General features: G+C 40.4%; 1 protein-coding gene across 2 annotated transcripts; it reads right to left on the bottom strand.

Moving 5' to 3' along the window:
* Positions 1-3,769: 3,769 nt before the first annotated feature.
* LOC140647541 (carbonic anhydrase 13-like) lies at positions 3,770-26,676 on the bottom strand. 2 transcript variants are annotated; one of them, XM_072852273.1, is made up of 9 exons: positions 26,522-26,676; positions 20,209-20,406; positions 19,801-19,849; positions 19,063-19,088; positions 16,644-16,762; positions 13,236-13,331; positions 12,043-12,105; positions 10,903-11,058; positions 3,770-8,575 (listed from the first exon to the last, which is right to left on the bottom strand). In XM_072852273.1, exons 1-9 carry the CDS (start codon positions 26,550-26,552, stop codon positions 8,462-8,464), a joined length of 852 nt encoding a protein of 283 aa, XP_072708374.1. In that variant the 5' UTR covers positions 26,553-26,676; the 3' UTR covers positions 3,770-8,461. The 2 variants fall into 2 exon arrangements, with proteins under 2 accessions (XP_072708374.1, XP_072708375.1); XM_072852274.1 differs by lacking the exons at positions 19,063-19,088; positions 19,801-19,849.
* Positions 26,677-27,319: the final 643 nt, after the last annotated feature.

Raw genomic sequence — 27,319 nt, forward strand, 5'->3', positions numbered from 1 at the left:
AGAACAAGACATGTTCTTGGGTCTAATGGCCCTTGTTCCAGGACCAGAAGGTGGGCCTTGGCTTATTTTATTTACCACGGTAGGTACAGCTATTAAGTTCACTACAAAGCACAGCAGATACGCTTGATTTCCCTCTGGAAAGGCAGGGGGTGTTGGTAGTTAACACACTCATTCAGGAAGTAGGTAGCTTTTCTCTGCTCAGCCTGAGGGATCCCTGTTGCCTCTGCAAGTGCCCTAATGGGCCAGCTTTGAACCAGCCCATCAGGAGGCATCTGCCACGCTGGTTTTTAACATGAACTCTTCATTGCTGTAACTTGGTAGTACTTACATTGTGGGTGTGATATTATGCCTCTCTTTAAACTCAGAAAATAAAGTGATAGCAACAAGAATATGCACATAAATAATTTCTTTTTAACTATCTGGCCATTCATTTGGTTAGTGGTTTTATACCTTGACTGGGTATCTTTTTCCCTGCCAAACAAGAAAGGTAACTCTTAGTGCCAGTAAGAAGCATTAGCTAATGTTTTTACAGTGCCTACCAATGCAAGAGTGCTAAGTACTAGAAGTGAAGCACATCTTAGCACTCAAAGATCTGCATGCTGAATAGTTGACCCAGTGCCCAGACTGGGACGACTACTGGCTCTGAAGAGGCTGAATATAGCCTTAAGCTATAACAGAAAAGAAGTCCAGTACAGACATATAAGTAACAGTGTGCAAAGCACAACTAAACAGCAATACACACTTCTCAGAAAAAGAAATTGAGCTTTCTCTTTTTCAATACAAAGCAGTTCAGTCAGTCACATTTTCCTCTTACATGAATTACTGGATGCAAGATGCAAGAGAAATTAGTTTAATCTTTTTTTTAATCTCAATTCGTTTTAGCAGGAGCTTAGTGCAAGTGACTCTACAAACACCCCTGAGCACAGTGTCATGATGCACCACACCCGCGCCAGTCGCTAGGGAAAAGTGAAGCACAATCATGAGACTTCTGTATTATTTAAGCAATATCACACCTAGGCAGTGCGTATACCCGGGTGCTGCTCAGCTCCAATATCCTGGGTGTTCTTACTCCACTATGAGATGGCTGCGCTGCCAGGCTAGATGACTAGATTACTTCCTCATTGCCGTAACCCAGAGGTGCAGACAGCGTAGGTTGTATAGATCCTCTGTACACTGACACAGAGGGTGAAATGCAGATTGGTGAAAATGACAGTTATCCAATAAATTAAAAAAAATAAATAAAAGGCAGGCCGGAAAAGAACGTTTTAGTCATGCATTGTCCTGTCCACAATTACAACTCTTTCTGTAATCACACAGATCTATTTCCAGTTAATGCACATTTGCAGTGTGCTTGTGTGAACCGAGAAACCTTCCTTGGGTCCTAGCAGTGATATTTAGATATGTTGTAACTGAGAGAGACAGGTAGGCAAACACTTTCTGGAACCTCACACTGAGAGTCAGGTGAAAGCGGTGCCAAGACTGAAGTGAGCACCACTGTTGACCTGAATCTGTCAGGAAACTGAAGCGGAAATTGGTTTCAAATAACTGGTCAGATCTTCTATGTGAATCTTTACTGTTCCCTTTGCAAAAAATCCACTCAATGACGATCACCTATGCTCAGTTGTATTTACTGTGTGTGTGAATTTGTCCTCGCACAGAACTTGCTCCCAGAGCTCCGGGCGGCAGCACAGTCTGACTCGCTGCCCATGCTCTGCCCAGCGGCTTTCCATATGCTCAGGGAAGCCCAGCTAAGCCAGAACACGGTGCACCTACAGAGCCTGCTTGGTAGCACTGACAGTCCAGGCTCCCTGTACACAAATGACTTATATACTCTTTTTTAATGCCTGGGGAAACTTCCAGCTAGAAGAAAACACAGAAAAACTTACCTTGCTCCTATAGGGGTTGTTTCCAGCATGTGGCTTTTAGGCACGTGTGGAACTGTGTGATGGTAACTGCTTATGGAAAACAGTGCACATTTAAATGCACAGATTCACCTAAAGATAATCTTTTAATCTGAATGTCTTTTGTTATGTATCTGAAATTAATCCTTTTTTTCATAATCCTTGGTTCACTTTTAAGAAAGGGAGTAAGTCACAATCAACAGCACATTCTTAGTACATGGGTTATATTACATACTCTTCTTCCACAGGCTGAGAGTTCAGGACATTGTGCATGTTATTCGGGCTGTCCTGTCAGTGTGAAGGCGACACCCAGACCATTGCTTTATTTACAGTGACATCTACCGGCAACAGCAATCTGCAAAGGGCCTCTTTTTCTATTAGAAGGTTTTTTTGGTGTTCGTGCTCCTATCTTTGGCATTTTTCTTCATTTTCTTCACCCCTCACCACTCCGTTGTTCACAGTCAGTTCAACGTTTTAGATTATTTAATATAGTTTAGTCTCTCATCATCTTTTCAAACCCAGTATCTCTGTCCTCAATCAGTCATCCATCTATCTCCAGAGTATATGTCAAAACAGAACAAGATTTTGTATCATCAGCACCATTTGCCAGCGCATGTAAGAGTGCTGGGCATCTCCAGCATGCAGGAGACACAGCTTCTGCTGAGGTAGCATCATCTCAACATCATATATTTAGCATTCCCACATACCTACCTATTGAATGTAGCTATCACTGACACCATCCACACACCAAAACTGAAGCCTCTCTGGGAACAGGACTTTGTCTGCAGACTTCAGGCCGGTGGAGTCCAGTGTCAGCTCAGTTCCATAGTACTCAACAGAATCTGCCATGCTCTAGAGTCATCCTCCAGCTCTTCCTGTATATTCTAGGGTGTATGGGTGTGTGTATATATAGATATAGACACACACACATACATAACGTATATAGTATATCGTGTATCTACTTACAAACATATATACAGAGAGAATATATATAAATAGTTTAGTATAGTTGCTAAACATTTAGGAAGAATCTATAGGAAGAGTAATTACATTAACACCATCAGCTGTGAGTACAGAAGATTTCAAGAATTTGCTCAGGGTACCTGCTGAAAATGCTACACACCATGTTGTAGCTACCCAAATAATGTTAATTAATAAATTGTGTTTTCCTTTTATTTTGCCATATATAGTCATTGCTATGTATCAGCCAGTTCAAAACTAATTCAGTCAAACAGGTTTGCTGCAGCAGACATTCGTGAAGGGCTTTGTTCTGCGCTTTGTTTCTGGCTTTGTCTTTCTGATGAAAGTTCCCTGAACCAGTCATGAAGATGAGCTAAACTATTTTGAGAGATTCAAGGTTTCTTTTGGGCATTGGGCCAACCGGCTGGAAGTTCTTTGGCTAGTCTCTGCAGACATTTTTAACAGACTTTAAAATTAATATGTTGTTGAATAGCACGGTACCGTGACTCTTGTATTCTTTAGTTTGATACAACAGTAAGATATTGCTCTTATAAATAAGTGTCTTTGCAATTAAATAGGTAACAAATACTATTTAAATAATCTTCAGCAATTTTTTGATTGCCGCTGCCATCTGTAGACCTGGGGACACAGCATTCTTTCAGCTATTCATATAAAGGTACCTATGCTTTCTACATAATCATGAGAATTTTAAAACAGTTTTGGAATATAAGTTTGGATGCTGAGATCCTTAGTGATTTCCAGGTAAACTGTTTATTCATGAAATCACAAACTACATAAGAAGCTGGAGTTTAAACAGGACAAACAGAAATCAAGAACAGACTCTCTGAAAAACACCAAGGATGACTGGGTTCCCTTTTTTCCTCAAAAACGCCAAAATGCTGGGGTTTTTTAAAATTTTATTTTATTGAGTGCACATTTCTGTCTGGTGTTCATACAACTGTAGAAAAGAGAAGAATTGGAAGCAAAATTTTGACATTTAAATGTCTGATGTTTTACTCAAAATATTTTCAAATGAGAGACACAGAAAAAAAATTAAATCAGATCTTCATAAAAAATACATTTGATTTATCTGTTGCATGCAACCTGTAAGATTTAAATCTGAAAAACGAAACTGTCAGGAGCATCTACAAATTATTTAAATTTATGTACCAAGTATGTGGGTGAAATTTGATAAAATAGAATTGACACAGGAACTGACTGTGCAGCACATCAGTTCTGTTAAGCGGAGGCAGAGAATCTTTGTTTTCACAGGACAACCCATTCCTCTCCTGTCAGAGACATTCCCTGTTCCCAGACCCTGCTGCATAAGTGAAGCTAACACAGGTCACATATGCAAATGTTTCACCACAGTGAAAACTTGCTTTTGGCATGAATGATGGAGAAGTTGACAGAAATACGAAACAAAACATTAATTTAGAAACATTTTTATTTAAGGACTTCAGCATTATCTCCTGTCTCACAAAGACAGCAGACACCCAGAAAAGGCCATCTGTCCATAGAGTAAGCGCTTCATGAATAAAAGGTATGGAAATAACAGTATCTAAGAGATTAAGTCATGGACCAAATCTCTATTAGGCTAGATCTGTACAAACAAACAATAACAAGATTTAATATGAAAAACAAGCAGGCTATCTGTATGTGCAGAACACTGGTGGAAATATAACGCTACTAGATTTTTGTAGGATGCTTTATAAGTTAAAGTTTTTATCCTAAGTCCTAAAGAGATGCCAGGAAAGAAGAAGCAAAGAAAAATGAGCATAGGCAAGCAATGGTAATTAAAAATGAAAATGGACCAAACTCTTTACTCCACAGCTAAAACCACAAAGCAAGATCAGACTGTGGGGGGAACAACAAAATAGAACAGAAGTTAGATGTAGTCTATCTAGCAGCAGAGTGATAAAGGTGATTGTCAAAATGCTTCTTTATACTAGTTAATAGACAATAAAAGAAAAAATCATCTCTAGAGCAGCATTCCTCTGGCATTCGTCCCTTCATGATGAGGCTGCAACTTGCACGTGTTCTACGTCCCTCAATTATTTGCAACTTTTATCATCTGAAGGCTAGGCAAGATTTCTCTCTAGCAATCTGCTCCTTGCCTACCTAAAGCTACAAGAATCTAAATCCCAAATTTCCTTTCCATTAAGTTTATAAAAAATGTATTACATATTTCTTTCTATTATGTTACTTTATTTATATGCCATATTCTACTTTTTTCAGTAAAGTTATTTTAAAATTGAGTATTTGGAGTTCATTGAGTTCATTGGAGTTCATCATTGAGAACTCAATTGAGTAATTGAGTTCATATCTGGAAGGTCAGCAACGTCCTGTTTGCTGAAGCAACAGAGAGACAACCTCTGCAAGGGCAGAGAAAGCACAGGTACATAGCAGGTGGGTGTACGGCAGCAAACAGATGTCTGCCTGATCTTCAGCCCACTGTACTCCACAAGGAAAGACAGCTACTTCCCAGGTTTTTTCTTTGACATAAAGAAAATTCCCAGCTGATGTTAAACCCTGTCTTTGCAACATGAAAGTCATCATGAGCATGACTGGCAAAGGCTATAAACACAGCGGAGTGCACTGCTTCCCTCCTGCGCCAAAAACAGCAGAGCTGACCCTAAGGCTCTATTGCAGCTTGTTTAATTCTGAGAATGTTTATGGGTGACCAACTGTCCAGCCATATACAATTCTTGACAGCTACGATTTTCCTATATGTTTTTGGTTACTGAGCATTTTATTCTTCTTAGTATAAAGGCTCCAAGTGTGTCAGAGGGTAAAGAGTTGATCAAAGAGACCTGCAGCTGGGAGGTTGAGGACATATTTTAGCCTTGTCTGCTCTACAGTCATCTTATTACAGCACGGAGCCCACACTTGAGATTTAATTCCCTGGGAGCACGTCATATAATCTGGCTGAGATTCAGTGCAGCTCGGGCATACAGTAAGTTAATGACTGAGGATGCAACCAAGTGCTCAGTGCCGAGACTGGGTCCATGCTCTCACCTTACAGGCAGAGCAGAGAGATAATCTGGGAAGCTGTTCCCAAAGGATTTCAGGCAACTGAGTATTTCTAGTCTTTTTCAGATGCCATCACCAGCTTCCAGCCCAGATGCAGTACCATGCTAGGTCAATTTAACGTGAACACAGCATCTCCACATTAGGAGAATTACTGTGAATGATGTCTTCTTCTAAAACTTATTTGCATAACTCTATAAAAATAGCCAATAGTTCAAAAAAGCACTATCAGAAACTTTATATACAATTGATTGCATGTCTTTCTTACCACTGCCAAAGACATTTTACTTGGAACATAAAAAAGATACCTAAAACTACACTACTCAAAGATGTCAAATTAGAGGTGACTATTTTTTCCAAAACTAGAGCTGCAGGCGCGAGTTATAAAACTGCAGCCTTCTCTGTAAAACCTGAATCTCTTCAATAGAAAATACAAGACACATTCATAAAATCCATTTTTTATTTTTGATAAAATCTTTATAAAGCACTGGATCAACTTCACTGTTTTCAATATATAAAAAGCATGTAAAACTTTTGTGTCTGAAATAAAGCAGTAGCCGTATTACTTTCTCTTCTCAGGCAAACAAACTTTATAAACTTCATGCAATTTGTAAACATTTTGTTCATGTCCTGCAGCTACTCACATGACAGGGAAACATATCAGATCCAACACTAAGTCTAAAAAAGGGTGTGAAAACATGCAACACACTCCCGCTCTCTCCATGCACGCTTTCCAGACATCCTCATTCAGAAAGAACCAGCCTGAGGTCTTTTCAGCTACATTCTTCTCTCTATGCCAGAAACCAAAAAGTGCCTACAGGTTTTTCCCCTTTGGTTAACACTTGTACATGCTGCCGCTGCCAAATGTCTTTTATTTCTTCCATGGTCTATTTGTGTTCTTTCATTCAGAAAACATTCAGAAGGCATTGAGAGGCCTTGCAGCAATAGTAGCTATATTCTGGGGAGGAGAAAACAAAAAAATCCACCTATCTTAAACTAAGCTAAAATATCTATGTCTCTATGTCTAATTTATTCAGTTATAAGAAGGTATATAAAGTCAATCCTGTTTGTTATTTCCCTCATATTTGTCCATCTAAGAACAAAAGATCTGTTGAAGCAAGAGGCACAGTCTATAAAACTTATGAAAAAGCAAATTCATGGAGAGCAGTTGTGGAAGATGAGTTTGGTCAGAAGTACTACAGAGATTGGTGGTAGTCGCTGCCTGTGAAACCTCTAGCTGCCTTGTTCAGGTACCACTGGTTTCCACTTGTAGTTCTCAGAGTCTGAGGGTAAATCTAATCCTATACTAAGCTACAGCCTATGGTAAGTTCATTAAAAATAATAAAAATAAATTTGGCATAAAACAATTATATTCAGATAACAAAAGCTCTTGAGAGAAACATGGGCTCAAGTCAATTCATGAAGACAGACATTTCAACACATTGCTATTGAAAGCTGATCTTTTATTAGATATTTACTTGATTCTGATTTCTTTGGCTTGCTCTAAATGCTGTCTTTGGTCTTGGAATATAAGTGCAACCACCGAGGTTCAGCTATGACAGCAGAACTTCAGCCAGTACCTAGGAGACATCACACACCAGAGTAGTGCTGTGCTCCACTGCGAGATGTGAGGTATGCAGCATGTGTCTCATGCTGCAGTGTGCTACGTGTCTACTATAAAACAGTCTGGAGCAACAGCTACCCCTGCCTCCTGATTTTAAGTGGCAGGAGTCTGATGCTACAAGGACACAGTGTTACAGTTCCTTACTGTTCACCAAATGCAACAGACTGAGTCCAGGCATGAACAAACGGTTCCCTCTATTTCCTTCTACCTTGCCGTTTTCAGGTTTCAGGACAATTTCATCAGTATATGTGGTGGAATTCAGGAATACGTAATCCACCTGACATGATCCCGCAATATACAAAATCCTTACTATTTGCTTTTTTTAAAAAATTCAATCAGTACGTCATTACTGCTATGAAGCAGTCAGAACAACAGGATCATACAAATTTCTGTTTTACTTAAATGCTGTTAGTCATTACTGCTTTTTGTAGGAAGGTAAGCATGGTATTGCAGAAGTCAGCAATGAAATTATATCAGCCTTGAAATATTTTTTCTTGAGAATTACAGTGTGAAGTCTTATACAGAAGCTAAATGTTATGTTAGAGACCAGAAAAATAATCCCAGAAGATGCTTTACTGCCATTAATATCAGCAATCCTGTTCAGTAATTTAGTGGCAAATTCTGGACAACTCCTTCCCCACATCTGACCCTTACGATTAGCACTGCCTTCTGTGCATGCAACACGAATGCCTCAGTGCTCCCAAACCAACGCACAGTCAACAATGCTCCCAAACCAACAAACACAGTCAGACCTGTTAACATCGATGAACCTGCAACAACTCAGGACATACTTGTCTGTGAGAAATGACTGCATAGTAACCAATAATAAAACAACACCTATTTGTTATAACAAGTCACCAAAAAAAAAAAATCACAAAAAGTATATTAACTATTAAAATTAATTCAGCCTTTGGTTTCAGAGGGAGACTACTCTGGCTTTACTCCTTTAATTCCTTCTGACTTCTCGTCCCTTTAAAGGCTGGGGAGGCCGGTAGTTTCTCAGCAAGCAGCAGGCGACCTCATCCTCAGCAGTGCTCAGGAGGGTGCGGAATTTGGCTAGCTGCAATCAAAAGAGACATAAGGTTCAGCAGAAAACCCTCATGCTCATACTAATGAAAAAGCATGTAGTAAATATTAAAGATACTTGTCACCTTTTTTCCGCTGGGAAGAATGGAACTGTATTTTTCTATGGCATGTGGGGAATGGCAATTCCACCATTTCTGTCCTTGCAAATTAAAAACGGTGACTACCAAGAAAAAACTCCTGAAATACGTGTCAGAATGAAACTGCGCATAAGGATTATTTGTTTCCTGTATTCACACTTTGTCTTCCACGACCTGATCTAAAACAGAGTTTTCTGTATTCTTTAGTTTGATTTTATAGTTTGGAGACTCGGAATGTTTCGTACCAAAAATTAGACTTCTTATGTGTACCTGGGTACATCTTCTTGTTCAGAGTATATTCACAATTAACTTGGAATAATAGCTGTGGTGCTATAGAAAGCTTCTGTAATTAGCACTTTTGATATATTAAACATGTACTCAAACCAGGAGAGATTAAAAACTTTTCCCTTGTGGAGACATAGAACAGGCAGTTATTCATAACTCAGCATAAGCTTCTCTGCTTAAGCTGATCTCATCAGAAACCCAGATCAGAGCTCCATGTCTAATCTCAGGAAATTGGAGTCTGAATTCTGACCTGAAGTTTAGTATTTTGTCTAATTTCTAATATTTTCAGTATTTACTATTTCTATATACCACCTTACTTCCCTTCTTGGTTACCAAGTGTAGGACACTACAAAAATAATTCCATTATAATAAAGCATTTAGTTGTATGGAACATTGCATCTTAATTGCATTAAAAGCAAAAAAAGTCAGTACTATTTTGTTCCACCCTATTCTAAAGCTAACATTTGTAATTCAGGCTCCCTGTGAGTTTCTAAAAAGTTATAATTTATTTTTAATTTCTTTCAACCTGAAAAGTGCCAAAAAGTAGGTAGTAAACTGTAAAGCCCCAAAGAAATACAAACTTGAGGAATAAAATTAAATGGCAAAACAGCATCAGTTGTGGTGATGATTGATCAATCACAATAGTGGACATTACTAGGAACAAACACTTTTAACTATATGCATACTTATATTTATAAGAATATAGCTCATTTATACTTTAATAGATAAGATATAGCTACAGTCTATGAAAAATGACTAGTAAAGAATCACTGTAATTGATACTGCTTCTCACACGGTGTCCTCTGAACCTGTTACACGTGGGTGTTTGCATACAGTATTTCACGTTTTAGAATATATTAACTATAGATTAGCCCAAATAAGAACCTTTTAACCTGAACAATGGCTTGTCTTTTGGAAATTCATATATTAAGGCACATTTTCAATCCTAGATCCATACGCATTGCAGCGAGTCTTACAAAGCCAGATTGAGGGGAGTGGGGAAGACAGAAAGATGAGAAAAACAGACGCACTGAGCAAATACATGGATTCAAATCAGTGGCAAACAGAATTTGAGGTCTCCTGACTAACACACATCCCATTCAGTGAACTGTCTTAACCTTTTGCGCAAAGACTGATGTCACCATTTCTGCTGAGTATGTGACATAGGGTATGGAATTTTCTGAGGTATTTGTAATATTGGCCATGAATGAGACAAACACTGTGGTACAAAAATATTAAGCTTTACAGTGTGTGTAGAATATTGATAGCATATTGCAGGTTATGTACTTATCAATATCCAATATTAGAAGCTATAATCTGACATATTTCGCTGTCTCCAGTAGGAAAAACTCTTTATACTTAAGATGATCAGCCCACTGGGTGTCACTGTTGCAACATTAATATATAGCATGGAGATTAACAAGAAATGTAAGTAGACTTTTTTATGTGGTATCACACTTTTCCTAAGATAGCCTAACATAAAAACCAACCTATTACAATTGTATTTGCTTTTCATAATTCTAGTAAATTCACCAGAGTTTACACATCTCGAATGCAAGAAGAAATTTACTATTAACCTGCCAGATAAAAATGGCAGAGAAAAGGTTTGAGCAGGATGTGCAAATAACCAAATCAAGTGGAATTCCAGGATTTCTTAGCACCATCAGAACCCTTTTTTCTGTAAGTTCCTTGTGGGTTATTTTTGATTGTTCATTTTTAGAGTATGCAGATTCTTTTTAAAAAATGGATAATAAATAGCTGTGACGCAAAGAAAGGCAACAAGAAGTCATGATAAATTTGATAGGCACATTTTGTCCTTTGAAAATTTGAGAAGGTATGCAATGTCAAGGTCTGCAAAAGAATATGTTTTTGGGTGGCATTTACAATTTGAAGTCTTACAAAAGCAACATTTCTATAGCAGTGAAAAATCAAAAAATACCTGTTCAGAACAAACACTTATGGGCTCTCTCAGAACAATCCAGATGACACTTTCAAGAAGAGGTGGAACAGTGAGAGAGCCAAAGTAAGTCCAGTAGTCCAGGGACTTGGGAAGCAGACAGCTAGGGTCGAAGTTTGTGAAAAGTGCTCTTTTACCCTGGAAAACACAAAAAAAATCTCATTGTGCTTCTAGACTAAACATATTTAGAAAATTATTTCTTACACAAAGTTAAGAAAAAAAAGAGAAAAACAGGGCAATATTATTTAAAAGCAAGAGGCCAAGATAAATCATGCCAAAGGTGGCAGAACTTGTTCCACCATGGGGTGGTCTGGCAGCATCCTAGATGATCACAGCAGGTGAGCCAGTGCCCTTCTGATGAGGTCTTCTGATGAGGTCTTACTTCTGCAACAGCTTTGCTGCTGCTGTCCTTGATGCCAGCACGACACCATCAAAGGTGTCATGTTAGCATAGGCTCCCTACAGTAACAAATGACCATGGGATGGAGGTTGGAGGGAGAGGTGAGAAGACGTTAGACTGTCACCGTGGTCTCTGTGGGGCTGGCGGAGTAACCCCACAGATTACTGCCACCTGCTCCCCTTCCCATTCACTCCTCCCAGGCCCACAGGTTACCACTTCTCCCTGTTCAGGCTACCAGGCCAGAGATGCTTGTATGAAACATGATGCTGTGAGTCTGGCTGATCACTCTCACACATACAATAGCTTATTTCTCACCCTGTACCTCAGCAAAACAGGGGAGGAAACCTTTCCCTCATCTGTTTCACAGCTTTCCATAAAGTCTGTTCTTCTGTTAATATTCTCATAGCAACAGATTTGTCAGAGGTTAGGTTCTGTGAGGAATTAGCTTTTTGCTCTGATCTCTTATTGTATAAAAATTATTCTTTGTCTGCTTAGTTTTTAACTTTCCTAACAAGAATGCTCCTAAACTGTCCCAAATCAGAGTTAGATATGGATAGCTATGAAATTAAGGTGAAGGAAGTAGCAGCCAGGTTACCAAAAAAACAAAACAAGTTAAGTATTAAGTCCCCTTCACCAAATTAAGGTGAAGGAAGTAGCAGCCAGGTTACCAAAAAACCAAAAGCAACCAACAGTATTAGTATTCTTTTAGAAGCATTCATTCACCTTGATTCTGATGGTGTCCAAGTGGTCAGTAATCTTCTTCAGCTGAGGGTTGCATTCACCAATCTATTAACACCAGAGAGAAGAAAGAAACACTTGAGCTCCAGAGAAAAATAGCAAAAATAAATGATCAAAAAGCAAATGCATACTGAAACTATTTTATACAGCTTTACTTAAGTGAGTGTGAGATCTGATGTTTTTTGTGAGTACAAGCCTGTGACTAGCTGGTCCTTAGAAATAGTACTGGTTGTAAAGAAGATCCACTCCCTTGCTGACAGTATTTATTCTGGCTACTCATAGTAATTATTTCAGCTACAAAAGACCCACAAACTTTACACTGCAGGGAAATAAAAGCAATTTATTTTTCATGTTTTGTATGCAGGATATTAAAAGTTTCAGGCTTACATCTGAAATTTAAATTGCTTATAACAGTGAAAACATCATTTTTACGTATCCCAAGGAGAATTTCTGTGCTAAGAAATCCAGTGAAACTTTCCTTGAATCGTTATAATGTAAACTGGAAAGACAGAATTACTAAAGCAGTTCTTTGCAATTGCTGCATGTAATGGCTCACTGACTGCGCCAGCATCAGCACTAGCTGTGCCCAGGAAGCTGTGGCAGCCAGGCAGAAACCACATATTTGACCAAAGCCCTATCCGTTGTCATGGATTGTGTGAATTCTCCATCTGCTTCTTCATACAGGAGTCAATGAAGCTGTTGCAAGAGTTTAATTTCATCTTAGAATTGGTGCAGGAGGCAAAGATGTATATAACAATTACAAGGAAATTCTCCAGATTCTGGGTTTTCCTTTTTCATTTTTCAGAAGAAAATATCTGCTCAGAAACAAACCGTTAAAGGCATTTGAAACAAATTGGATAGCCCTTGTTAGTCAAGCACAAGTTACCAGGATCCATATAGAGGCAGCTGAATTAAGTTCTGCATCTTATGTTGTACAGCAGTGCAGACGAGGCAAACTGAAGAGCCTCACTGTCTTGAAAATCTATTAATCTGATATTTTTAACCTTCAAGCAAGCACAGCTTTCTATACTGGAAAGTAAACAGTGTGAAGGAAACAGTATAATTTAATGCCCATATAAAACAATTATCTCTTTAGCAATAATTATACCAACTATCACCATTATCCCTTTGGGCTCATAATGCAGATTTATTAGGAGGGCTGAGACATTTTTTCTTACCTTCAGAAATACAGCCATGACTGCTAATCCATCTGACTGACGAGCTGCCTCAACAAAATTGGAATACTTTTCTGAGTTCCAGTGGACCACGTGAAGCTGAAAAGCAAGAGACACAGACAGCATCAACTCCCGCTGAACTCAAATAGTCACAAATGAGTACTACAACTTTACTGGTTTTGATACTCTACTCCACTCTTTTGTATTCAGAGCCATTCAGTTTTCTAAATGCGATTACTTTTTGAAATTAGTAAATATGTAGCTCACACAAATGGCAAGAAGCATTTCCAGTGGCTGGAATTATCCAAAATTTAGCGGCAATCAGCACACCGCAGTGACTGGCAAACTGCTGTTGGGTTCCCAGATTTTGAACAGAGAAGCTAAGATAAGATATCCCATGGTTATATAACTAAAGCTTTTAAATCCATTTTTAGTACAGCTGATTTTAAAAAGTGATTGAAAAATCATGAGAATGTTATTAGTTGCTCCTCTTTTTCCTTAATCAAGCTTTCAGTAAGCTTAATCAGCCACACAAATAGCTAGAAAACAGGCAGAGGAACATGCATTAAACTTGCACTGACCCCTTTTCCCTCGTTTAGTTTAAGCTGAACATCAAAATTCCATTTTTGATACTTTCCAAATGTCATTTTCTATGATTACCAGTAGTTAGGCACTTACAAGCAGCTTGATTATCTCTGTTTTGAGAATTAGCATTTCCAACATGCATTTTTCTGGAACTGTCCTGTGGTAGTTGCTTAAGCAGCTTAAAGATACCACCTAGCCAGGTGGGGAAAGGAAAAGCCCGTACTGTCTACCCCCATACCACCTCAGTCCCTCCTGCTAAGCCAGGTTTTCTAAATCCTGGCCACGCTCCACAGCAGGAGCTCCTGGTTCCCGGGAAGCACCAGGACATCCCAGCAACGGTCCGACTGCCAAACTGGAGAGAGCACAAACACTCAGACACCGCTTAAGACTAAGTACTTCACAAACATTAATTACTCTTGCAAGTCCTCAGTGGATTAGTAAATCTTACTACCCATAGTTTTTAGATAAGGAGAGGCTCAGAAGCAGGGCATGGGATTGGCTTTTCTAAAATTGGTGACCATCTTTTCAGACTTTGAACTTTGCCCTTTAGGAGTGCTGAAAAACAGCTCCACTGAATGAGTTAAACTGGGGTGAACCCTTGAAAAAAAAGGCTTGCTTTGAGAACACACCACTTCAAGACCTCTAAAGTAAAAGCAATTTAGGAAAGCTGGAACTTGCTTTAAAGGCTTTTTATGGGAAGCAACATAGTTGAGTGGTTGAAATAGGGATCTAGGAGTGTGAAGATTTTGACTCTAGATCTCAATCCTTGCCTAACCTCTATGAGTTTTAATTTTCCGTATCTGTAAAACAGAGCTGTTACTTGGTGTTACAGGGTATAATTAATGTTTGTTAAGCACTTGGACTCTAAAGTGCTGAAACATTACTTCCAGCAAGTAAAGAATCCCACTGAAATCAATAATAATACATGCATGCTCACGATGAAACACATGCTGGCTCACCGCTTCAGAGATCCTTGAAGGAAAGTTGCTAAAAATATCATAAATTAAACCAGGAGGAGAACACAGTCCACTAAACCACTCAGGTGCATTAGTATCCTGGAGCTCATAGTGCCTGCACCACTCACTATTGTAAGTTCACAAAAGCTACATTGAACAACTTTTAAACAATTGCATTTTTACATACACAAAAAGGAAACAGATACTCTCAGTCAGAATTGACTTTTATTGTGGATTTTTTAAAAAGCAAAAAACCAACAAAGAACAAAAAGCAAAATTCCCACAACTAAATAAAGCCCACTCCCACTCCCCCATAGCTTTGCCAAAAAAACCCCAAACCAACCCCCCTAAAACCCAAAACCCCCAAACAAACAGAGCTGTGAAACACTTTTGGGTACAGCCCCATTCTCAATGGCTTGTGACTTCTCTTTAAGGAATATATCCCGTCTTACCGCCGCTCTGTCACTGCAGCTTGTGAAGAGACCTTGATCAGACCATACGTTGTCACAAAGAATGGAGCCATGGATCCCTTCTGCTTCCTGGTGGGCTTAGGGGGCTGAACCTTGCAGTCTTCTTTACCTGTACACTACTTTCTTTCTTCGACTCGGTTGATGCTTTTTCTTGATATCTTACACATCTTCCTTATGAAGGTGAGCACTGAAACCATCTTCATGTCTCCTTCTGAGGTATTTTCTTTTGTGTGAACAGTGCTCAGAAGCCTTGATCTTAATTCTGGGTTTCTTATCCCAAAGCCAAAGTGACATCTAGAGAGCTTCTTGTGGAGGGTTACCCAACCAACAGGTAACGGAAAGGTTTTTAGACTGGCTAGAAATTCGGAGATATTTTCTCCTTCCATTTGGTTTCTTAGATGGGAAACATATATATATTTTCTCAGCTAGAAATTTGGTTTTGGTACTTAATGGTTTTAAAGCACCTCTATTAATTCTTTATATTCCATCTCACCTGGTTCCTGTGGAAAACATAAGCCTTTAAACACTGCAAATGTCACTTTTCCCCATTAGTGTTAGAAAACTGTTTTTTTTTCCTGACCACTATCTCTTATAGCATTTCCAGTAAAATTTGATCACACCACTGTGCATACATTTCATTTTTTCTTCTTTAGTATTATGTCTTTTATTTGTCCATAACCATTTATTTTTATACTTTTTACTTGTTTTTAACCCCAGAAAACTCTTCCACTGTCTGAACTATGTGTTGTTAAAGATCTCAGTCTCATCAAAATACTCCGTGTTACTTCCATTTGCAAAGAGGAATCAGATACTGAATACTTTTTACTGTAGGCTACTCAAATGCACCGAAAGAGACATAGCAGGAGCGAACTCTCCGTGCCAGAGCAGACGGTGCATTTCTCCCCGTGGCGCTGCCTCCACTGAGATGCAGCACCTCCTCGGACAGCAGGCACCCCACAGATATTAAGGTGCAGTTCTCAAAGTCATAACCATCACATTGCTAAATGCACCACAAAATGCAACACTCCTAAGTCTTGCATAAACTTTACACTGCACAGGCCCCAAATCAAATAATTCTGTGGTTTGTAACTGAAGCTGACTTTGAAAATATTCTCCAAGGAAGAGACAGTGAAAGACAAAATTTAAAATAACTCTTGAACATTAAATCTTGCTCTTATCAAGCTCTTGTCTTCTGTACTCCTTTTTTAATCCTCTCCAAAGCTTTCAAATAGGTTCTCCTCTGAGAAAGGACCAAACATGCAACACTTCAGGAAGACCGCTTGTCTTTCGATAAAATGTGGGGGAGAATGAAAAGCGGGCAGAGGAGGGGCAACATTATTCTTACAATGGAAAACTAGGCACAAGCTTAGAGGTACAGGTGACTCCATGTAAAGCCTTACCTCTGCTGCATACTTCATCCCATCCACCGCGTGCTCGGAGCCGGCTTCGTCATTGGACCCCCAATGGAAGTGAATCTGGCGCAGCCTGTAGGTCCCGCTGAGCGGCCCCCCGGTCAGCACTGGAAACCCAAGCAGAGGAAAAGGCTTCACTGCAGGAACGGGAGCCACTACCCACATCCTCTAACCTCACACCAGACTTCAGTCTTCGGACAGTCCCCTGCTCCTTCGGACAGTCCCCTACTGTCTCAGATGGCTTCCCGTTTCTTTGAAGTACTACAGAAACCCTCACTTGTCCGGGATATGACTTTCAAAATCGCATTTTTAGTAGATTAGCAGGTTATGGCCCACTAAAGCGTATGTTGTTATCACCAGGTTTGTCTTGCAATGGGCTGGATATTTCTCAGAAGATGGTTTGTGAGTGGTTTCCTTTCTTGAATGTATTTAAAAGAATCACTGAGAAATTAAGCTTAAAATATAGGTTTTCTGAATAAAGGGAAGGATCAGAAAAATATAATGTCAACAGAATTTCTTCTCCTCTTTGAAATTTGGAGGAAAGTAGGTGGAGCTTAAACAAATTTTCAAGGCTCTTTCCTTCACATTTGCAGCTAGATCCAGTTACATCAGACTGAAGTCTGAGAAAAAGGAGCATATATTAACATAAATAAAATGAAGCAAACGCTTCATATGCATTGTACAACTGCAATATTACTGACACTTAATTAGCCATTTATTTCAATGTAACACACGTATGGGTGGGCTTTTCATTGTTTTGCTTTTGCAAGTGCTCGTCTTTTGCTAATCAGAGTTGGAACCAAAACGTCTCCGCATAGAGACTTGAATGTGAATCACATTCAGAAAGATTCCTTATTCACTGCAAAACCAATCACCACACTCTCCCGGATCCATATCTCCTCTGAGGGTTTGGGAATTAGTCTGGGCTGGTTTATTGGCTCATTATAGAGATTTTAAGGAGAAAGGATGGGAGCTTTAACCAGATGGTTTTTAAATTAAGAGCACTGGGGAAGACAATAGTAATTTTTTCTCTCTTCTAGGTTTAGTCCAAAACCTAAACTTTGTTAGGAACAAAATACCACCAAATAAAGATAAAAGAAGAATTTCTTAAGTTGCCTATCTGCTAACACAAGTAGCCTGGCTAATGAAAAGGAACTGGAACTGTTTATCTGTGGGGAAAAATATTGTACCTCCTTAGAACTTCAACTCAAAACCAGGCATTTACAGAGCCTATAAACCTAGTGAACAAAGGGGATGGGGAAGTGGCACTCCTAAAACAAATTCCTTCTTTCAAGGACTGAAAACTTGGAGGCAAATGATCCTAGAAATGATCCAGGTGTTCTGTCTGGCTGAGGGAAAACAATTATGTAGAAACACATCAACATTCAATGAAACACTTCTGCTGAAAAATGTGGAAAATGGCCTGATGATGTATTTGTACCACATCATACAGTGATGGTAAAACCCTTCCATTCCAACAGCAATTAAGGAAGAGGTTTGTCAGAAGCTATTTAAGGCAGATATCAGTATCTCAAAGTTTGGAAAGAACTGGAAAAAGAGGTCTTTGAAACATCAATAGACCAATTTCAGAGAATGGAGCTAATGTGGTACCAAAGAGGATAAACAGAATTACACAAACAGTTACAGACTTGACAGCGCGGTTTCAATGCTGGCCAAAGTGAAGAAATAGTTCATAGGGAAGTCAGTTAATAATGTATGAAAAGATGCTAATGTATTTAGTACCAATTAATTTGATTTTTTTTTTTTTTTCATAAAACCACCATATGGCAGGAGTGCTTACTTCACAGGGTGCCCCAGAGGCCAAATTTTGGCCCTAGAAAATTCAGTATTTTTTGATCAATGACCTGAAAGAAAACAAAAACATTACTGATAAAGTTTGTCAGTGACAAATATTAGGGAAAATAGTGAGTAAGTCAGTTTATGGATACAGAAGGATTTGAATTCTTTGATAAGTAAGGCATGATAATGGCCAAAATGTAAATCCATGTATGTGGACTGAAGAATCTAGTCCATACATACAAGATACGGAGTCTCCTGAAAGAGACTGGGGATTACATTTGTTAATTATCTGATCAACATCTGTCAGTGCTTCGCCATGATATATCCTTGGAGATATGGCCTGAGGAAAGCAGTAAGAAGAGGATCACATTACCACTGCTTTGGTACCATTGTAAGCCTACAGAAATACTATGTTTAGGCCCTGTCACTTCACGGATGGAGTGAGAAAGTGGAAGAGGTTCTTGGTGTATTCATATTCATATTTATTACTTTTTTAAAAAAAAAAGAAAAGGAGTTTAAAGGCTGAGTTGATCTAACTCACACCAGAAGTAAAGTGTGATTTTGATTTTTTTAATTGTGAGGGTAATTAACAATTAGAACAACTTACCAAAGGCTGTGGTAGGTTCGTCATCGCTGGAAATTTTGAAATCAAGATTGTATGTTTTTCTAAGAGATGTGCTTTATTTCACCCACGCCTACTAGGCTTGAAGCAGAGATTAATTCTGGGAAGTCCCGTGGCATCTGACACACACGAGGTCAGACCAGATCACTGACGGTCAGTTGATGGCTTTCAGGCAACATCCAATGTTGCTTGTATCAACAGGAAATTTAAGAATTTAACTAAGACTGTCTGGGAAAGCAAAGTATGATGTTGTCTCCATCTAGGTCTCTCCCTGTTGCCACTATAAGCCAATAGTTCCTCTGGACTAATGGACAGGGTGATCACAAATTAGTTCTCCTCTGGCTTTGACCCTTGTGAATGCACCATATGGGCTTGGATCCTCAGCTAAGCCTCACACAACCACAAGGGGATTTTATTGCTCGTAGAAACTGCACTCCTACAGTTTCAAGGGGAGGTGTGCTAGCTTGCCTACCATCCAAGAGAAGATTTTAAAGATGAAGGCACTAACATTACAAAGACTATGCTAAACCAGAGAACTTCTAAATAAGAATTATTGCTTGCAAAAAGGGAGGCTACGTACTCCTAGAAAAGACTGGGACAATAACACTTTTCGGAGAAGAAAAGGGATCATTTGGGATATATTTCATTTGTTCTGTATTGGGTCTTTCCTGACACAAGAAGTCCAAGTATGAATTGTAAAAGGGAAAATATATATAACCAAACCTGCAGCTAAAGTCAGATAAGAGACTTGAGCGATTCAGTTGGAATGAACCTGTAATGAGACACAAAGGATTCACCTGCAGTGAGAGAGAGCAGCATTTGAAAAACTGTACACAACACTGTTCAAACAGGGGGGGCTGGCACTATCTAGCTGGTTGGGGTGGATCAAACCATCCCTGTGAAAAGGGAATCCTATCACTTTCTGAGAAATGCAACCTCGAACTCATGTTCAAATATGTTCCCACATTGTATCATGCTGAAAGACAGGGAAGAAAGGAATCTCTCATCCAGAGGAGCAAAGCCTTACTGTTTGTGAGGAGTTCATACCCAGCAGTGAGACATGCTCAGGCTGTATGCACACTGTTCAGGAAACGGTGGAAGAAGACACAGTGCAACAGGAAAGGAACAAACCTGATTTGTTGACGGTGTCATCAAACTCAACACTGGTGGAGTGCCCGTTGTTAAGGATGATTTTAGCAGAAGCCGGATCATAATTAGGATTTAGAGGACGGAGAGAGGGATCATACTTGGTTTCCTCAGTTTTGATGTCAATGGGTGACTGACGGTCTCCATTAGCGACAGGAAATACCTCCTTCCAGTGGGCAGGCCCTGCAACGCATTGGAGGAGAAGTCTAAATTGATGGCAGCACCTTGCTTCATATGAAAGAAGACTCTCCTTGACTTGTTCTTGTTTGCATCTTTTAAATTCAAAAACGGTGCATCAGAAAAACACAGATCAAAATATTCAGCTACTTTTGCGGCACCACTTTGCACCAGCAGCTCTCAGGACCCCTTTATCTACCTTGCATGGTGTATCTAACTGTATTTGGCCTTTGAACAAGGCCACTTGCAGTAGGTAGATATTTAATTATTCACAGTTAAGGCTCAACTATGCACAAGACATATCCAACAAATGCTCATTCAAATCAAGCATCCTGTATCCAACAGGCACTGTGCCCCAATAGATACTTGACATGCCATTTTTGCCTAATATCATGTCTCATTTTGTCTTTAAGGATTACCTCTTCTCTATTCAAAACCCTTGCTTTAAGGGTTTTTTTATACCTTATTCATTGGCTGCAAAAGACCTGAGAACACATCTTCTACTGACTATGCTGAATGAGATGGGAAGATGTCAAAAAAGATAAAAAAGCTGAGTGGTGCATGGGCTCTCCTGGGGCCTGATGGCAGTGCCTGTAACCTAAGCATCGCTGCACAGCCCACCACCTCCTCCCAACCCATCAACCCTGCAAACCAGCTCTCACAACACAAGAGAGAATGTCACCCTCTAACCATAAACTCCACACATGCACACACATACACATACACACACACTAGTATAGTGTTGAAAAAATCAGCAAAGAACAGGAACACTCAGGACAGTGGTGCCTGCACAAGGTTTGGATTTCTACCACCTCCTGCTGATAAATGAGAGTAGATCTTCCAGACACACACTTGCACCACCATTCACCAGAGTTAGCTAGAAATGAAAACACTAAAGAAGCTGTTAATCAATACTAGTGATCTCAAGTTAACCTTGCTCTCTCCATGCAAGCGAAGACGAAAGTCAGCTGAAAAGCATTGTTTCTGTAAATCAACAATATGGATATGAGAAAAATGGCAAATGTCATTCCAAAATAGCAAGAAAAGCTTCATTGATGAGATGTGAGGTGTCTGTTCTTATCTACGAAACATCAGAGAGTTGTCATTAAGAATATATGTGCCATTGTTGAACCATATTTGAATAATAAACAATGCAGAAAGAGGCCACAGAAGAAAAATAGGAACAATAAGTTGCCTGGGGAATGTGTTCTATAAGGTAAAGATAGCAAACAAGGTTTAGGATGGAAAAGAGGGTAAGGTAAGGGAAAAGGGAGAAGGGAAAAGTCTGCAGGGCTAACGATCTTTCAGTATTATAAAGAGCATAGCACTTGTTTTTCCTCCAGGTTTATCATGGGTAAGAAGCATACTAAATTAACTGAGAGAGACTGGATACAAGACAAATTTAAATATGAGCATCAGAACCTGGTCTTGTAAAATCTGCATAAAATTCACTGGAAATCTCATAACTCCCTATAGGGAAGGTAACTGATCTTGGTCTAAAAATCAGCCTGTTGGTTTGGGTCTTTCTGGACAGCTTAGCACTTAAAGAAACATGATGACAAAAAAGGATTAAAATGTATTACGCTGTGATTAATAGCTTAACATCAAAAGTTGTCAGATAGTTTTCTCTCCCTGACTTCAATAGAAGTGAACATAGCTCAGAAACTCACAGGTGCTAAAATAACCCAAGCACCCCAGCAGTAAATCAGGGAGGGAAGCGTCCCACGGCGCCGTGGGGAAGCAGCTTCCACAGCCACCTGGGCAGAGCCTGGCTCTCCTCTGAGCAGCACTGAAAAATGGAAGAGGGAAGGAGTAGCTTGTAAAGACCTGCCTAAGAATTAAACCTCAAGTAGAACAAAGGCAAGGGCCTTCAGTCTTGAGTTCGTTAAAAAGTCTGGTTGTTAATGACTTCATTAGCTAAACTCCTTAAGCAAACCGCTTCTAAGGCCGAAGATAAAAATCCTACTGGTTTGAAATATAAAGCTGTTTAAACTTAATTCTTCTCACTTCACAAATGGTCATCAAAGCTATTCAATATTTTAATTGCATACAGTTTAGCATATGATATAATTTGAATTGTGTTTAGATTCTAGTACCTTGTAGTTAGAGATGCAATACACAATTTTATTAATTGAAGAAGCACCACCCATCATTTATACCTAACTAACTGCTGTGATTTAGAATGCTTAGAAAAAGCTTATTGCTACTTAATTTTAATGCTTAGGATATTCCTAAACTGACAAAAGGCAAAATATATTTATGTGCTTAACTACTTAGTCCTATTGCCCCATCTCACCAATAACTATAGTTATTGTACGGTAAATAATATGAATGATTTGCATTAAAAAATAATAAGTATGTACAAAAAAGAGGACCCAAGGCTGTGATTCTGGCATTAGCTAATTATTCAACAATAAACTTCAGTTCTAAAAAGACATTGTACCTGCTTTTGTACTTGTCCTTACCTTGGATGACCAAAATCATCTTTTGCTTTGGTGATTAAACATCTGTCAGTAACACGAGACTGCCAGAAATCTGATCTTTCAAAATATACAGGAAAATATCAAGAAACTTTAGCTCATTTTGTACCACTTGGTTATATCAAGTGGTATTCCTTACTAGATTATCTACCACCAATCTAATACAGTTATCATACTCTTGCCACTCTCTGAAAACTGTAGGTCAATTCATTACTATGGACCCCATCCCGAAGCAAACTTTGTGTGTGGCTGTTGGAAAATAAGTCATTACAGTTGGAAGAGATGCTCAAATGCATGTCATACAGTCAGATTCAAGCCAGCGGGATCTCCAGGGTGAAAATTTCTTCTGAATTTGGACCTGAATTATATGCCTCTGTCTCAACATAATGTACAGTTTAATTTTCTAGATATGTATTTTAAGACATACCCGGGAAAGACTCACCAATTCACCTCCCTTCATTTTTTAATTTACTGAAGGAACATGATTAAATATACCAATTTTTGAACTTATGAAATCCCTTCCTCTTGATGGGAAAATGTTCTTTTGCTAGAGGAGATTACCTAGTAGCTCTTAACAATCAAAGCTGTTGAGACCAAGATTTAGGACAAAAAACTGAACCATCTGCTCCGAAGATTGCATGCCTTTATTTTGGACACAGGGCGATGCACACCTCTGCCACTTTTAGATTAGACTATCGCTACTTATGGCACCCACCAGCATTGCACACATTCAGTTCATGAACTAGATCTCATGAGAAGGAGTTAGGAGTTTGTCAGTCAAACTCTGTTAGGAGTTTGTCAGGAAAGGCAACTCACTATAGCACCTAACAGCGGTGCTTTTTTACCCAGCTGGAGTTAAAGGTGATGAGTTTCATCAAAAGGCTAGACTAACTTGAAACAAGCCTAGCGGAGACATTGCAGGATACGGTTCAGTTGCAGTGAGCCTCTATACTTGCATAAAGAGAGTACGGACAGGTGAAAAAGTGGGTTCTTTTTTTGGACAGTTTGCTATTATATGCAGAAAGTTTATTAGTTTAGTATGGCCTGACCTTTGCAGGATCACATCCTCATTTATTCCTAAAGAGAATCCATTGCCCAGTTTATAATCTACAAAATGCTTAAATTTATAAACTTAGGTTTGCAAGTAATTTAGTTGCATATTAGGTTACAATAAGATTAGCTCCAATAAAAACAATTGGAAATTCATAATGGGTAAAATTAAGTGCCATTTTTTAAAGCAGACAGAAAAATTATGTAATTATTCTGAGGGAGAAAAAAATGGTATAAGGAATTCATATGCCTTTTTATTTATAAAACACCTCTGTTACAGTTGTAACTAGACCAGGAGACATTTTTGCAGTAAAACACAATACATGTAAGTACCTTCCATATATTTTATTGAACACATAGTAAACTGAAGGCAATTGATTCTCAATTTGTCTTTTAACTAAGGCAATTCCCTGTTTAACTAAAGAGACTGTTTCTGTGAAGGGGCGAGGACATTTCCCTCTTCACAGGAACCTTGAGCAGCTAAGAAAAGCATGCATGATGCCACACTGAAGCCAGTTTTCAAGATCTCAGTATTACGCCTCCATACATAAGCACCATCAAAACTGTGAGGCAAGAACACTGACAAGAAAGCAAAGGCCCAGGTTTGCATAGAAATAAAATAATGTCTCTTTGCATTTCAGAAATACATGCATCAAAGCAGGGGAGAACATTTAATTCTGTGTATAGCAGTCAGACCATGTCCTTATACATAGATATACCATATATGCAGACACGCATGTGTAATATTTGACAGTTTACTTCATGCACAATAATGATTTATGTTGCGGTTATTATTGCTAAGGGGCAAATGAATTTTCGCCCGGTTTAAAAAAAACAGTGCTTTTATCACTGCAAGTAACAAATGCAGAACTCAGAGTGAATGCAGATGTCTTTCCAACTTGTTATGAAATCAACTTTAATATATGACTGCACCAAATTTAATTAATTTCACTTTGTTGCTACCTCCTGAGTTGCAAAAGCTACTCTTCGTCTCAGGGAAACTCTTCGTCTCAGGGAAACTCAGGGCCATGCAGGGCAACAAAATTTTTCAAGAATTAGAGCAATCATCTCAGGCATTGCTATTCAGCAAAACAAGAAACAAGCAAAACAAATAAAATAAATGCATAAAAGGAGAAAAAGCTGAGAAATAAAACTGATGCTAGGGAAGAGCAGTGAAGTGTTGGATATGCACACCTCTCACCATGAGTCGCCTGGGAGAGGCGGAGGGGAAGGGATGGACTGATGAGGAGCTACCCACCCCAGCTGCTGGGGCTCCAAGAGAGGAGAGAGAGAGACAGCCAAACTCCACCCCAAATATATTATCAGCCAGTAAACAGAGTTTTATAGGAGAAATGGGGCCTCAAGCAAGGTCCAGGGCCACCCCGATAGAAATTCTGGTGCCCTCCCCTTCCTAGAAGTTGAGAATAGCAAAGGAGGAGGGATAGGATAAGGGAGGGAAAGTGGGCTTCTTATCTGGACGGTGCAGGTGAAGTCCACAGCACTCTTGGAAAACATATGGAGAAACAGATTTGAAAAACAAGACCCATTTACGTCTTCAGGGGAGGGGTAGAGTAGACTGCACAACCGTAGATAACACACCTAATCATTGCAACATTGCTGCGATCCACCACCACCCAGTTTTTCAGGAAAAGTATATCCATCCAGAAAAGATTGAACAAAAGGACCAGGCAGGAAAGGTAGTACTTGCGCAAACAGTATTCCAAGCTCCAAGTGATAATACAAATGAAGCATAATCCTATAGGCATTAGTATATGCAAATATACAGTTTTCTCCTTTCACTATCATGGTGTTTTATTTCTGTGTGTATTATAATCGACAACGTAAGTTATTCCATTTACTTTATCAGAGCTGACTCTCCAATTTACAAAAGCACTTTCATTTCTACTTGCACGACTTGTGAGCCGGTCTGCACGCAGGAGCAGCGTTTGCATGACTTACAATGCAAAACAGAGGAAAGTCTTTAAGCCTGCTGATGAGCACATCTTGGGACTTCAAAGACCGACAAGATTAAGGAAACCATGAAACAACTGAAATCCAAAAGCATCTCCTCTTAGGTGCATAGTTATACATCCAAATGACCTATTCTAGTACCTAGTATTTCCCACCGTATAACAGAAGCAGAACATAGCCGGAGTCAGAAAGCGCTGCCGATACAGCAGCTCTGATCAGTGTGACCGTCTAAAAAATACCGGATGTGCACACGCAACTGATTAACTGGACGAGCAAACGAAATCCCTACAGGGAACGAGACAGACCAACTTTTCCAACTCAGAGCCACCCCGACCCGACCCTGGCAGGCGATGCTGCACGCGTGAACAAACACCTCTCTCAGCAGCCAGCCTTGCATCATTTCGAGACAAAAACCTGCTCGGTCTCACGTTGCAAAGCCTCGACAGCATTTCCGCTCATTCAGCTTTCCCGTGGGCTCGGGCGCTGCCGGAGCCAGCTGCGGCAGGTGCCCTCGGGGCCGCCTCCGCTGGCCGCGGCGAGAGCGCCCGCCCCGACGGCCCCGCGGGGAGCACCGCGCCCGCCCCCGGCCCACCGCCCGCCGCCCCCCGCAACCGCCCTACCGTTGTGCTCGTCGTATCCCCAGTGCAGCATGGCTCTGGTCTCCTGCCGGGACGGGACGGGACGGGACGGGCTGGGACGGGAGAGGCGGCCGCGCCGTCACCGCCGCCCGCTTTGAAGGCGACGGGCGGCGACGCCCCGATGCTCGGGCGCCGATAAGGAGCCTGCAGCGCTCCGCGCCCGCGCAGCCCGGCCCCGGCCCCCCGGCCCATCCGTGCCGGTTCTCGCCCGCAGCCATCCGCCGCCCAGCGTCCCCGCAGCGCAGCGCCGTCGGGGCGGCCCGGGGGCAGCGGCCGGTGGCAGCTGCGGTGCCACCTCGCGAGGGACCGCTCCAACAGAGCGAAGCTGTTACCCCTCCGCCAGCCACCTTCCCGCAAGTGCCGTGAGTTGTGCGGCAAGGAAAGACGGGGCCATAAGCGCCTGTTCCTGGGGTTACTTCCCCCCGAAAGTAAAGCACAGTGGGCATCGCTGCCCGGCCCCCGCTGCCCGCCCCTGCTGCGTCCCGCGGCGGGCCCCTCTGCTCCCCTCCCGCCTTGTCCGAGGGGAGCGAAGCCAAGTGCCTTTGGAATTGGCCGTAGAAAGATTCACGTTTCACAGGCGGGGTCCCAGAGGCAGAATGGTTTCCCACGACCCACTCGATTTTTTTTTTTTTTTTTTTAAAACCTGTGTTTCAGGGACTGTCCGGCACGTGCTTTGGCACCGTGGCCTTTAACTCGGCGGCCGGCAGTGATACGCGCGGAAAGCTCAGCTTGCCCGTGCTGGAAGCTGCCTGGGCAGAGCGGCACCAGCCCGGGACACGC

This window comes from Ciconia boyciana, chromosome 2 (genome assembly GCF_034638445.1).
Source record: "Ciconia boyciana chromosome 2, ASM3463844v1, whole genome shotgun sequence".
Taxonomy (NCBI): Eukaryota; Metazoa; Chordata; class Aves; order Ciconiiformes; family Ciconiidae; genus Ciconia; species Ciconia boyciana.

Excerpts from the sequence above, each read along its gene's own strand:
- LOC140647541 (XM_072852273.1), bottom strand. The coding sequence starts at position 26,552 with ATGCTGCACTGGGGATACGACGAGCACAACG. Across the intron at positions 19,089-19,800 it reads TTATCTGACTTTAGCTGCAG|CGATGACGAACCTACCACAG; the intron begins GTTTGGTTATAT and ends CAAAATTTCCAG. Across the intron at positions 12,106-13,235 it reads TCATGGCTGTATTTCTGAAG|ATTGGTGAATGCAACCCTCA; the intron begins GTAAGAAAAAAT and ends TGGTGTTAATAG.